Source organism: Halyomorpha halys, unplaced genomic scaffold (assembly GCF_000696795.3).
Source record: "Halyomorpha halys isolate HHAL.00 unplaced genomic scaffold, Hhal_1.1 Scaffold88.1, whole genome shotgun sequence".
NCBI classification, from domain to species: Eukaryota; Metazoa; Arthropoda; class Insecta; order Hemiptera; family Pentatomidae; genus Halyomorpha; species Halyomorpha halys.
The window spans coordinates 593-12,744 of record NW_027114863.1 but is presented as its reverse complement, the minus strand read 5'-3'; the positions used below and the strand labels follow the sequence as shown (position 1 = coordinate 12,744).

The 12,152-nt window shown below is 33.2% G+C and overlaps 1 protein-coding gene across 1 annotated transcript in view; it reads right to left on the bottom strand.

Annotated features, from left to right (window-relative positions):
• LOC106677153 (NACHT and WD repeat domain-containing protein 2) overlaps nt 1-11,832 on the bottom strand; it is a gene marked incomplete at its 5' end in the record, with an annotated part of 47,386 nt that extends 35,554 nt beyond the window's left edge. The window contains 2 exon segments of the mRNA XM_024360132.2: nt 11,526-11,614; nt 11,720-11,832. Coding sequence (XP_024215900.1) covers nt 11,526-11,614; nt 11,720-11,822 — 192 coding nt within the window.
• Nucleotides 11,833-12,152: the final 320 nt, after the last annotated feature.

Sequence of the window (12,152 nt, the reverse complement as noted above, 5' to 3'; positions counted from 1 at the left end):
ATTCTGATATTGCCAGATTAATTAACATTAGACGATTCCAGCGGGCAGACCAGATTTTTCTTTATAACATTTTTACTTTTAGTTTTGGAATATGGAAACTTAATAATTCTTTAGAAAATATGGGCAACTCCGGTGAAAGGCAAAGTTTTAATACAACAAGTTTAAAATCAGTCTATATATCCATTTTATTATCACTTTTTGTTGATCTATATTTCAAAGCTACGCTTAATAGTGTTTATATTGATGAATTTTAACTATTTCCCATAAAGATTTGATTTTACGAAAATACAAGTTTGATTGCACACACTGTAGGAGGGTAGTCCCAAACGTAATGATGTAATTTTAGGCGAGTGTGTTAAGGCGTCACCTTAGCAACCTCGCAAATAAAGTGGTACCTGTTCAATTCCGGCTTGGGTTGGTTGAATATATATAAACACAGATATATTGAAATACACTGTTTCTTTATATATAATTTAACTTCTTATTTGAGACTGGTTTGTTAATCAATTATAATTAAAATATCCATATAGTCTCAGCATGTTTATTTTCTTAAAACTGCTACGTTTCGGCCATTCTGGAGGATATTTTATTTATAATATCACAGCTAGCAATGCCATTAAAAAGTTGCAAGCTATTCTGTCCTTGTCAAAATATATCTTATACAAAAATAAATTTTTAGAAAGGCAGAATAGCCTGCAGTTTTTTAATGACATTGTTAGCTGTGATATTATAAATAAGATATCCTTGAGAATGGCCGAAACGTAGTAGTTATAAGAAAATAAACATGTTGAGTGCATTGCTTCATTTACATAAGCTATCGAAGTAACGAAAACAAAAGGTAACAGTGAAGGGGGGTTTTTGATGAGATCATTACATGACACCACCAGAACCAAGATCGATAATGACAAATCAGGACTACACGCGTAGTCTACACTGCTAATGGTGTACTCAGCAGGTGTCTGTGATAAGGAGTTGGCCCAGGTACCACCCTTCGCCTGGCACCATAGCCTCGCACTAGGTCGATAGCCAGTCCGACCTTCTCCAGCTCCCTAAGTCCTTGCTTTAAAGCATTTTTTTTTTTTTTTTAATTTACTCCATTTCCAGAGAAATTGTTTCACAAAAGTTAGCCTTTCTAAACGAAAACCGTTTTATGTCACGAGTACTTCCTTTCTTGGAAAAAGTACTTCTTTTCATCTGATAGTGAAAACAGATGTAATAGTGAACGAAGTTTGACGCAAGCTTGTTCCATGTCTACAATGCGTCATTCAAACTTATGTTTTTGTAAAGCTAGTTTACATTTAAGTTACAGGTTAAAATCAAATAATCTGAACCGTATTTAGTATAGCTTGGTAAATTTTTAAATTGGCTAAGAGTAATGATAAAATTAATGTATAATAGATAGATAATAAGCTTGTGATACACGTGTACGATGAGGTTAATCGCAAATGTAGGAGATATTTTTTTGCTATTTGATATTTTTTTAAGAAGATATTGCACCACTTCTTTAATTAAATTTTATTTATTTTTTTTTAACCCTCTTCCTAGTCATTTCTGGCACACAGTGAGGGAGGGGGGTTATCTACAGATTACCACTCTATTCTAACTATATTTTGAGGGACCATCACATAATAAATAAAATAAAAGTCGAACTCCAAGTCCGGATTCGAACCGGCGCCGCCGGAGTCACGAACCAATTAAAGTTGGCGCTTTAATTCGCTCGGCTATGACGTGAACCCAGCCTAGTACAACTATCTCATAGCTGTTTCCCGTGATATCCTCGAAACTGCATTGAACCTCATTTTTTATTTTATCTTATTTTTTTATGACCCCCTTCCTGTTGATTTCTGCCATACTGGAGAGGGGGGGGGGGTTATCTAAAGATTACCAACATATTCTAACCATGGTGGGGGTAGGGGTTATCTGAAGATTACGAAACTATTCTAACCATGGTGGGGGTTGGGGTTATCTGGAGATTACCAACTTACACATGATGGGAAACTAGTACATGTGTATATAAAATCTGTCACGGCGTCTTCAAAAATGCATCGACTGAAGTCGCGAATATGAGGGAAAATATACGCGTTCAACCTTCAAAACGATGTAAATATTACTGAAAATAAAAAGGAAACTTAAGGGATTATTTTTTTTCGTTTCCTGGACATTTCTGTCATCCAAGAGACGGGATAATCTCACAGATTATCACCCTTTTCTGATCAGAGTTAGAAGATCGAGTTTTCTTTCCCCGTAACCTCCAAGAAATAATATTCAACCTACCCAGGCCGGAATTGAACAGGTACCACTGTATTTACGAGGTTGCTAAGGTGACGCCTTAACACACTCGCCTAAAATTACCTCATTACGCTTCGTACTACCCTCCTACAGTGTGTGCAATCAAACTTGCATTTTCGTAAAGTCGAATCTTTATGGGAAATGGTTAAAATTCATCAATATAAATACTATTAAGTATAGCTTTGAAATATAATAAATCTACAAAGAGTGATAATAAAATTGATATATAGACTGATTTTAAACTTGTTGTATTAAAACTTTGCCTTTCACCTGAGTTGCCCGTGTTTTCTAAAGAATTATTAAGTCTCCATATTCCGAAACTAAAAATAAAAATGTTATAAATAAAAAGCTGTTCTGCCCGCTGGAATCGTCCAATGTTAATTAATCTGACAATATCAGGATTCTTGATCAGTTCATTTAACTGTTTTGATTCAGATGCTCATTGGTTACGACCATTTTTTACGTGTCCAATACATCTGTGCTTTCGCGGCACAAGGGTCAAAGTATTATCAGGTTAATTACAAGATCCGTAGCTAGGGAGATAGCTAGACTTTTCAAAGGTTTTGTGGACCAAAACTCTTTTTTATAACCGATTAACCATTACAGTACGGGTCGCGCATCACACAACATCCTCAAGAACAATCTTCAATAAAAATTTAGAACCACATCAATATTAAGAAACGTTATGCAGGCTATTCTGCCCAGGTCAATAATTTCAGTCCAAAATTACCCTATATTGTCAATTCTTCACATTAAATTAACACTTTTAATCAAAATTAATTTACACTATTATACTTTTCATTTATAATATTACACTATTATCAATTAAAGACCATTTAATTCTACAATTACATCGCGAGTTTAATCAAAATTATTAGTCGTTTTCGAAATAATAAAAGTGAATAATTGATTTTTTTATTATATTTTCCTTTTGATCTATGTGTTAGTCTTATTCTCGTAAAATGTATCTATTTGTTTGTGTTTGGTAAACTGATCTACTGCTGTGACTATGAATGATGGTATGATCTCACATTACCGTCTAATATTGAATTTGTTTAGCGGGTCACTGAAGAGGATCTAGGAGGGTGAATTCCGGTGAGCGAATTTGTTGATCGGGTGAATTAAAAATTGTGAAAGGGTGAAATTGGAGGAGCAGAAATGAGAAGGAAAAATAGGAATGAATTGAAACATTTGTATTTGTTTTACAGACCGAAATTGAATGCAAAAGGAAACTGTAGGGGAAACAAAATTGTTTATTATATCTCTTTTTTTCTGATTAAACCATGTATGTGTAATTTATAATTTATATATGTCCGATTACGGATTGATAAGTATGCTGTGTGAGATAGCAACCTAATGTATTTAGGCAGCATAGATAAATAAAGTATTTCTATCTCTACGGAAGTGGCACTTCCAGTCATATGCCCACCGTAATTATGTAATTTCATTTTCGAAATACTTTTCGTTTTTTGTGCTTGTCTGTTCACAAACAGACCATTTTGCGAATCTTGGTTATTTCTACTTAGGACACCCCAAAACATATTTCTGTCGAAAACTGGAATTCGAAATTAATCACGATCTCAATACTTTCCGCACCATATACCATATTTAGGTAAGTGAGAGTAAAAAAAAAATATTACTTTTAAAATTAAAAAAGAATTTTTGAAATTCAAGTTATCTGTACCAACAGACGTAATGTCCATGAAACCTTACAATCAGAGATCTCTTTATTGAATATTGTCATTTTGATGATAAGGGGTGTCATAATATGGTGTGGAAATTCGGTTTCCCTCATGTCTTTATTGCGTGAGAGGTAAATCAATTTTTTGACAACTCTTCAAAATCAGCCTCAATCTCAGTCGTAAAAATATGTTTTATGGGTTATTCATATTGCCTTAGTCACGCAACCGATGCATGTTTATATATATATTTCTCTCGCACAGACCTTCAAATATCTGACAATGAGGATCTTAAGTCCTACATTAAAGCAATAACTAATTTGAACCATATAGTGAGCCACATCGCATAAGTCATAGTGACTTTTTAAATTGTATCCTGTAAGCTCCAGGGATCTGAGACCAATACAATTAAGAATACGAGGTATGAACTATAAAGCAACGCCAATACTCAAAAGGATTTTTGTTTCTTTTATTCTATGTATAAATAAAAAAAATATGATTGGGAGTGCGGTCAGTGAAGAACGCAAATAAATAAAAACTTATTTATTCCTGTCAACGTTTCGGCCAGAATTTCAAGTCTTCATCAGAATTAAAAATAAAAAAAAACACAAGATACCAGACAAAGAATAAAAGGAATAACAGTATGATTAGAAAATAATTAACGTGACGTCATTCTTCATTTAACAGACCTAGTAACAGACTCTCAATCATGTAAAATGTTATAATTATACGTTTTAACATGGTAAAAGAAGGAAATTATTATCAATTTATAATGAGGTGTAGATAGTTGACCGTAGATTAATGATTGGAGAAATTTGTTTGTATAGTATTCCTTTTCAATTATATGTTTCTCTAAATGTTGTTATCTATAGCCCTGATGAAGACCTGAAACTCAGGTCGAAACGTCGGCATAAAATAAATAAATACGGTTTTTTTTATTTATGTTGTTCTTTGCTGACCGCACCTCCCCCCCCCCCCCAAACTTCTCCAATTATTATCAATTTAAAATGAGTTTTCCCATTTAACATGCTTTAATATGTTAAACTTAAGATCATGAATACCCTGATTGAATCAAAATCAGAGGCAGTTTGTTTGAGAAGGTTTTTATATTTACAGCAGTAGCAGTAGATTTTAGAAGATGACCTTAGTCCTCAACCAACAGCTGGTAAGTCCTTGCCTCAGGTAGCTGCTACCCCCCACAGCAGGTAGCCACCTCTCGACATTCGTCTAGGCAAAATAAATACGGACCAAGGATTCTAAACCACAACCTTTTCCACTTTTTTTACGCCCCTGTTGCTGGACTATGCAGCATTCCTCCAGCCCTAGCTAGAAAGGAGACCTATCTTTGTCGCATTTTCACACTGCAAGATTTTTTTTTTTTTTAAATGTTTAGTTATTTCCGATTCAAGCGGATCAAGGAATTTTCTTAGGAGAGAAGAACTGAGCGTAAACTCATTCTTTCATATAATATTTTCCCATCAATTTGTTGCTATCTCAGTATCTTATTTATGATTTCTGAAGCCATTCATAGCCAAGTTTCGAGACCCCTAAGCTGCTTATTCAAAATTTTAATTTAAACAGAAATAGGTTAGAAAATGCATAAAAATACAATGTCTCAAGATTCTATCTTATAAAATACCTGAAAAATAATAATGAAGTTGAAAAATTCAAATCCTTCAATTCCGAAGATATTGAAGTGGTTTTTTTCTGGTCTTTCATAATTTTTAATGACTATAAATGGAAATATTAGCGCGTAATATCAACGCGTCAGCATCAAAAGTAATAGTGGTTGGGGAAACTATGAAAATGGATCTACAGCTATTTCTCCTGGCATTTTTCAACTGGATCATCCGTTTAAAATGGAATGCACTTGAGCCGATTTAAAATGGACATCCTACATGCATATATATATTTGTTTCTGTGTGTGTGTTTGTATGTGCGTGTGCGCGCGCGCATATACACTGGCTGTCTTAGATGCCTGGTCCGTCCGTAGCTCAGGTTTATAGGCACAGGTCTTAATCTGAGACTTGCTGGCGGCGCCGGTTCGAAGCCGGCCTGGAGCGTTGACTTTTTCATTAAGTGGTGGTCCCACAAAATAAAAAACTTGCCCCTCACCATGATTAGGCAGTATAGGTCCTCAATGAAGGACTTAAGCCAAAAAAAAATCTTAGATGCCGATTATTAGTACTTCTGCTCTCCTCTGATCCCTGTCAGTGCAGTCCACATAAAGTAGTCTATATGAGGAAAGAATTGTACATTCTTTTTTTTTTTTTTGTTAGAATAGAACTTTAACAACATTCAGAAGACTAATTATTATTTTCACGTTCGTGATTTTATTTTTAATACATTTAATAAGATATTTTTTTCAGATATACCTCAGCGAGGAATTGACCAAAATATACAATTGTTGACATAATATTGAAATTTTGATTTACTCATTTTTTTCTTCCCTTCATATTTCTGTATACGCCTGTCAAATTTAAGATTGGCACTCAACAGATTGTATGACTTACATTAAACAACAAAAGACAAGTAAGGCAAGCAGAACAGCACACAACAGTTCTTACTTTTTCATGTCTGTAGATCCCTCACCCAAGTTCTTTTTAATTCTCTCGCGTTGTGTTTTCAGGCATAAAAGTCGAGACCATTTGTCTGTGCCCCAGTAGTTTTTCATGAAAACGTTTGTATTGATTCGAATGTGTTCAGTGACAGTTGGTCTTTGTAAGCCAATATGCAATGTCTTGGTATTAACATACAATGGTGTTTTGATAATAAGACATAGTGTTTTGGATTGGAAATATTGTAGTCGTTTGATGTGAGTCTATTTAACGATTCCATAAATATGTAGTGCATATGGCTAAATTGGTTACGTAAGTGTATGAGCTTGATGTTTGTCTTATCTTTAATTTTGTGATTCCGCCTGAGTAGTAAGTCACTACAGTAGATAGTACAAGAGCCAAAGAGGAGGAAAAAGGTAGTTATTTTACCCCAATTTTTTATTACTTTAATGAAAACTATGTATAATTACCAGTCAAAATTGATGAGTCTGCCAAACATAGGTAGGGGGAATAAAAAATAGCGGCAATTTCAAGACGGTAGAATAAATTAATTTTTCATTCGGAGCTCTATATCTTAAAAATCACCAACAACACAAGAAAACCTGAGAGACGTCATTTAAATAAGAGTAAATTTTCTAAAATATGAGCCCTAATTGAGTTATTTACGTTAATTAGTTGTCGAGATATAGCTTTTTAAAAAGCAACATTTCATAAAAATGCTGAAAAACAAAACAAAAAACCATTAAACCTAAGAGGACATCATTGAAAGTAGAGTAAATTTGATAAAATATGAGCCCTGATAGAGCTATTTACATTCGATTGTTTACTCGAGATATAGTTTTTAAAAGCAACATTTCATTAAAATGTACAGAATATATTAGACGTACAGATGCCTATTAGCACTCAAATTAAAGCTAATTTAATGGACTATAAAGTAGTTTTTGAAGTTTTTTTACGTAGGAGTAGTAGTTTTAATGATATTTTCTGAAATAAAGTGATTTATAGTTGTGTGGACAAATTTTCATGTGCCAAATTTATATTCATATGCGAATATCATAAAAACTACTACTCCTACGAAGAAATGTGTCATAAACTACATTATAATAAATTCAATTTCCTTTATTTTGAGTACTGGCAGACATGTGTACGTCTTACGGTTGCTGAGATACATTTTTTCAAATATTAAACATTTTATCCGAACAACTAGAAATTAATATTTTGTGAATTTATTTTCTCAAATATCATAAAAAATACTTCTCCTACAAAAAAAAACCGTTATAAACTATTTTATAGTAAATTTAATATCTTTAATTTAAGTGCTGACAGACATTTGTATTTCTTATGGTTTCTGAAATAAAGTTTTTCATTAATCAAACCTATTGTCTGAACAACTATAAATCAGTATATTTTAGCAAATATCATAAAAGCTAGTTTAATATACTAAAAAGAAGTTTTTAGTATATTAAACTAGATTTAATTTGAGTGCTAATAGACATCTATACGTCGCGTAGTTCCTGAGATATAGATTTCTCACAATAAATTAACTAACTACTAATCTTTCAGTATATTTTTATGAAATTTTGCTTTTTAAAAAGCTATATTTCGAAAACCATTGAACGTAAATAGCTCTATTACGTCTAACATTTTAGAAAATTTACTCTACTTTAAATAATGTTCTCTTAGGTTTTCTAGTGCTGTTGGTAATTTTTAAGCTCCGAATGAAAATTTTTTTTTAAAGGTTTTGAAACAGCCGCCATTTTTTATTCCCCCTACCTATACTTGGCAGACTCATCAATTTTAGTTATTATACATGGTTTTCATTAAAGATGTCAAAAATTGAGGTGAAGTAACTGCCTTTTTTTCTTCCCGGCTCTTGTACTAAGAGGGGTAACTCCTTTATTGAATCTAAATCGAATGCGTTAACTACGAGTACATTCGATTTAAATTTAGGTTCAGTGACTGGCGTTTTTTTCTTAAAATGTGGGTTTCATGTCATTCTCCTATCGAACGTTAGCCCGAGGTGTTGTACTGTACTCTGGCTGCCTACGGGTTACTCGAGATATTGACCACCGTGAAATTGGCCCCCCATCTTCTACATTTTTGAATTATTTTTTTTTTATAGTTGTGGAAGCTTCCAAAGAGTTCTAGAGTTCTTCATTATTTAGAGAAATAATTTTGTTGCTTAAAAGAGGAGAAAAATATTTCAAAGATCCTCAAGCTTTGTGCAACCTCTCCCCTCCTCGCTCCTTCACTTGTTCTAAAAATTATCATTATTAAAGAACCTCCGAATATTGATTGCATAAAAGTTATATGGTGTCAAAGTTGCAAATTTTCGGTACAAACTTAAACATTTTTCGTTGATAACCGACAGTTCTGTTTAGAGTTCTGATAGCCCCCGAGAATTCTAAAAATTATCCTTATTTAACAAATCCCTAATGTTGATATAAAAAAAGTTTTAGGGTGTCAAATTTGCACAATCGTCGTGTGTATTTTTAATTGGTATTTTTAGTACCTTAAACAACAAAAAGTTTTTTTTTTAATTATTGAGAATTCCTACCTCCTACATACTTTCTCATCATTCGTTCCTTTCTCATTGATAGATTTTTCCAAGTAAACCACAATGGTTCCTATTCATCCCTCTATTCTCAGTCCGCTGTTGTTCCTCAAGGTAGTAATCCTTGGTCCCATCCTCTACACGGTCTATACAGCTGACATTCCAACCAATCCTAACACTATCCTCACCACGTATGCCGATGACACATGTGTGCTTGCTGTTAATAATAACCCATTAATTGTATCCTAAAATCTCCAATCCCATATCACAGCCCTCGAAGATTGGTGTTGTAATTGGAGGATTAAGATAAATTCCAACAAATCTCATCAAATCACCTTTACCCTTCGTCGTAAACCTACTGACTGCCCTACAGTTTCATTTAATGATGTTACTCTTACCCCCGTCGAACAGATCCGTTACCTTGGACTACATTTGGACAAACGGTTAACCTGGAATCCTCACACCAGACTGAAAAGACAGGAAACTGCACGTCGATTTCGACTATTACAGCACTTACTAGACAAACGGTCTAAACTTCCAACACATTACAAAAGACTGATCTACATGCCTGTAATAAGGCCAATCTGGACATATGGAATTGAGCTTTGGGGCTCCACTAAACCTTCGAATTCCTCTCGTATTCAATCCTTACAATCCAAAATCCTTCGTAAAATCGTCATTAGAGTGCTATCAATGGGTAGTTTCTCTACACGCCTGTAACACTCCAATTTAACTTAGATCAGATTTACTAAATGTATTATAATGTACAGTTGTAAATAGCAATAAATAAATATTAAACAAAACAAAAAAATATATTGAGAACTCTATAACTCTTAAGGGAGCTACCAAATTTTCACCACCTCAGTATGAACATTTTTGGAAACATTTGCAGTCGTTTTGGGGAGTTCTTTTAGCCCCACTAAGAGTTCTAAAAATTATCCTTAATAATCAAAGTGCTGAAGTTTATATTAAAAGAGTTACAGACTGTCAAAGTTCCGCGATAGCCGCGTGGATATACTTCTTAGGATATAAATTTTCGATCCGAAATTTTTGTTATTTTTTAGGAGTTATGTTAATTCTCCTAAGATTTCTTACTATTATTCTTAACAATGAAAGTTTTAAAGTTAATAGTAAAAGAGTTATAGTGTGTCAAAGTTGACAAAACGTTAAGTTAGCCGCCCGTATCTTTGAATGGTATTCTCCATGTTTTAAACAGCAGAACTATTTTTGTAAATAATTGAGAACTCCAGAACTCTGAAAAATTTAGAGGATAGAGCCAACTTAACAGAGGTGAGTTTCGTACCTCAGTTTAAAAATATTGCATTGTGACTTTTTATTCAGTCGTATCTTTCATATTGAGCACCAGTTGTATAACTTTTCTAAATTATATTTAAGTTAAGCCCTGTGTTGCATTTTGGTGTCTAGTAATTAAGGCAGTATGCTCTGGACAGGTAGCTATCAATATGTCGACACATTGTGAAATTTTGTGTATTTTTACAATCTCAGATCATAAACTACATTATTGCTGGCTTATATATTTTTCTTAAAATTCTTTAGGTTTTCCTTGAGCTGAACTATCCTCTCGCTAAGTAAGGTAGCGAAAATAACAGTATATTTATTTTTTCTTAATTACTTCGTTTCATGTTCTGATTTTTACCAGCGGAACGGCCCCTCCCCGTTGCAATAATCCACTAGCGTAAGCCAACCAAGTTACAACCTTCATTGGACCCCTCTCCTAACCTTATAATGCAAAAAGGCAATCCAAGGTATCCTTCCTTTGAACACGAGGAGGCCCCTCACCTCCGGACTCAAAATAGCTCCTTGAATGAATAGCTCATATGTGATATTAAACATAACAGGTAACCTTAAAATACCAAAGGTAGTAAAAGGTAAGACAACACGAATTACTTTTTCTTTTTTCACAGTAATGCACTTATTAATTCACTTTTATTTCTGTTTTAAAAGGTTCGGGGAAAAAGAAAAAAAAAAAAAAAAAAGGTATCCTTCACATTTACATACCTCCTATATGTACATACCAAATACCCACTAAAATCTTTACAGGAGGATATGAAAAAAAAAAAAACTTCGTTTCAAAGTGCTTATACGAAATTACAAAGTACCAGATATACATAATATACCTATATGTACGTATTCAATTACTTATTTCGTTAGGAGCGTACGAAAAAAAAAAATACTTCGTTCCATTAATTCCATGGCGTAGCCTTAGGCTGTAGCTAGACTATACCACCTTAGCTGGACTGACATCAACACCTTATAATGCCACAAGACAATCAAAGGGAGAAGACTCGGTAAAGTATATACATTTCATGAATTGTACAATTCATGTATGAAGTACTAATTCTATTTTAATGAAGGATCCGAAAAAAAATATATTATTTACAACTAACTATAATTATTCAAAACATAGTGTTATACAAAACTTACTTGAAACTCAAGACCGTGTTTTTCTCTGCAAAAATCTTTCAGTTTGGGATAGCATTGAGCCATCAGTGTGTTTCTTTCCATCGTTGTATCTGTTCATAAAGAAAACAATATTAATAGCAAAGTATACTATTAGATTGTCTTTCGTAAATATTGAGTAAAAAAATAAAATAAAATTAATTATTGAAAGATTTTACCTGTGAATGTAGAACTGGTGAATATCCTAACGATTTTCGAACTGACAGGAGGTAGGCTCTCCAGAGAACCGGAAAATATCAAATCAACTGTTCGATCATCCATTTTGTTTTTTCTAAAAGAATAAAAACATCTTAATACATTTAAATTCTTTAATTTATTTATTTTTACAATTAATCATTTAAATGTATTTAACAAACTAAAACTTTTAAAAAACGGTTGAATAATAAATTTATAACTAAGTATTACCGTAAAGTATGAGGACTTCACAAGCCGCAATTTGAATTCTGAAAGAGAAAATATCTTTGCGGGTGATAGCTCCTCCCTAAACACAAAGCCACGCCCCCACCAATAAGAACTCGTAGCCTTTATCAATGCGTCAAATACTTATATGATTAATAGATGCATATTATGACTGTCTGCTTCTAAGGTTAT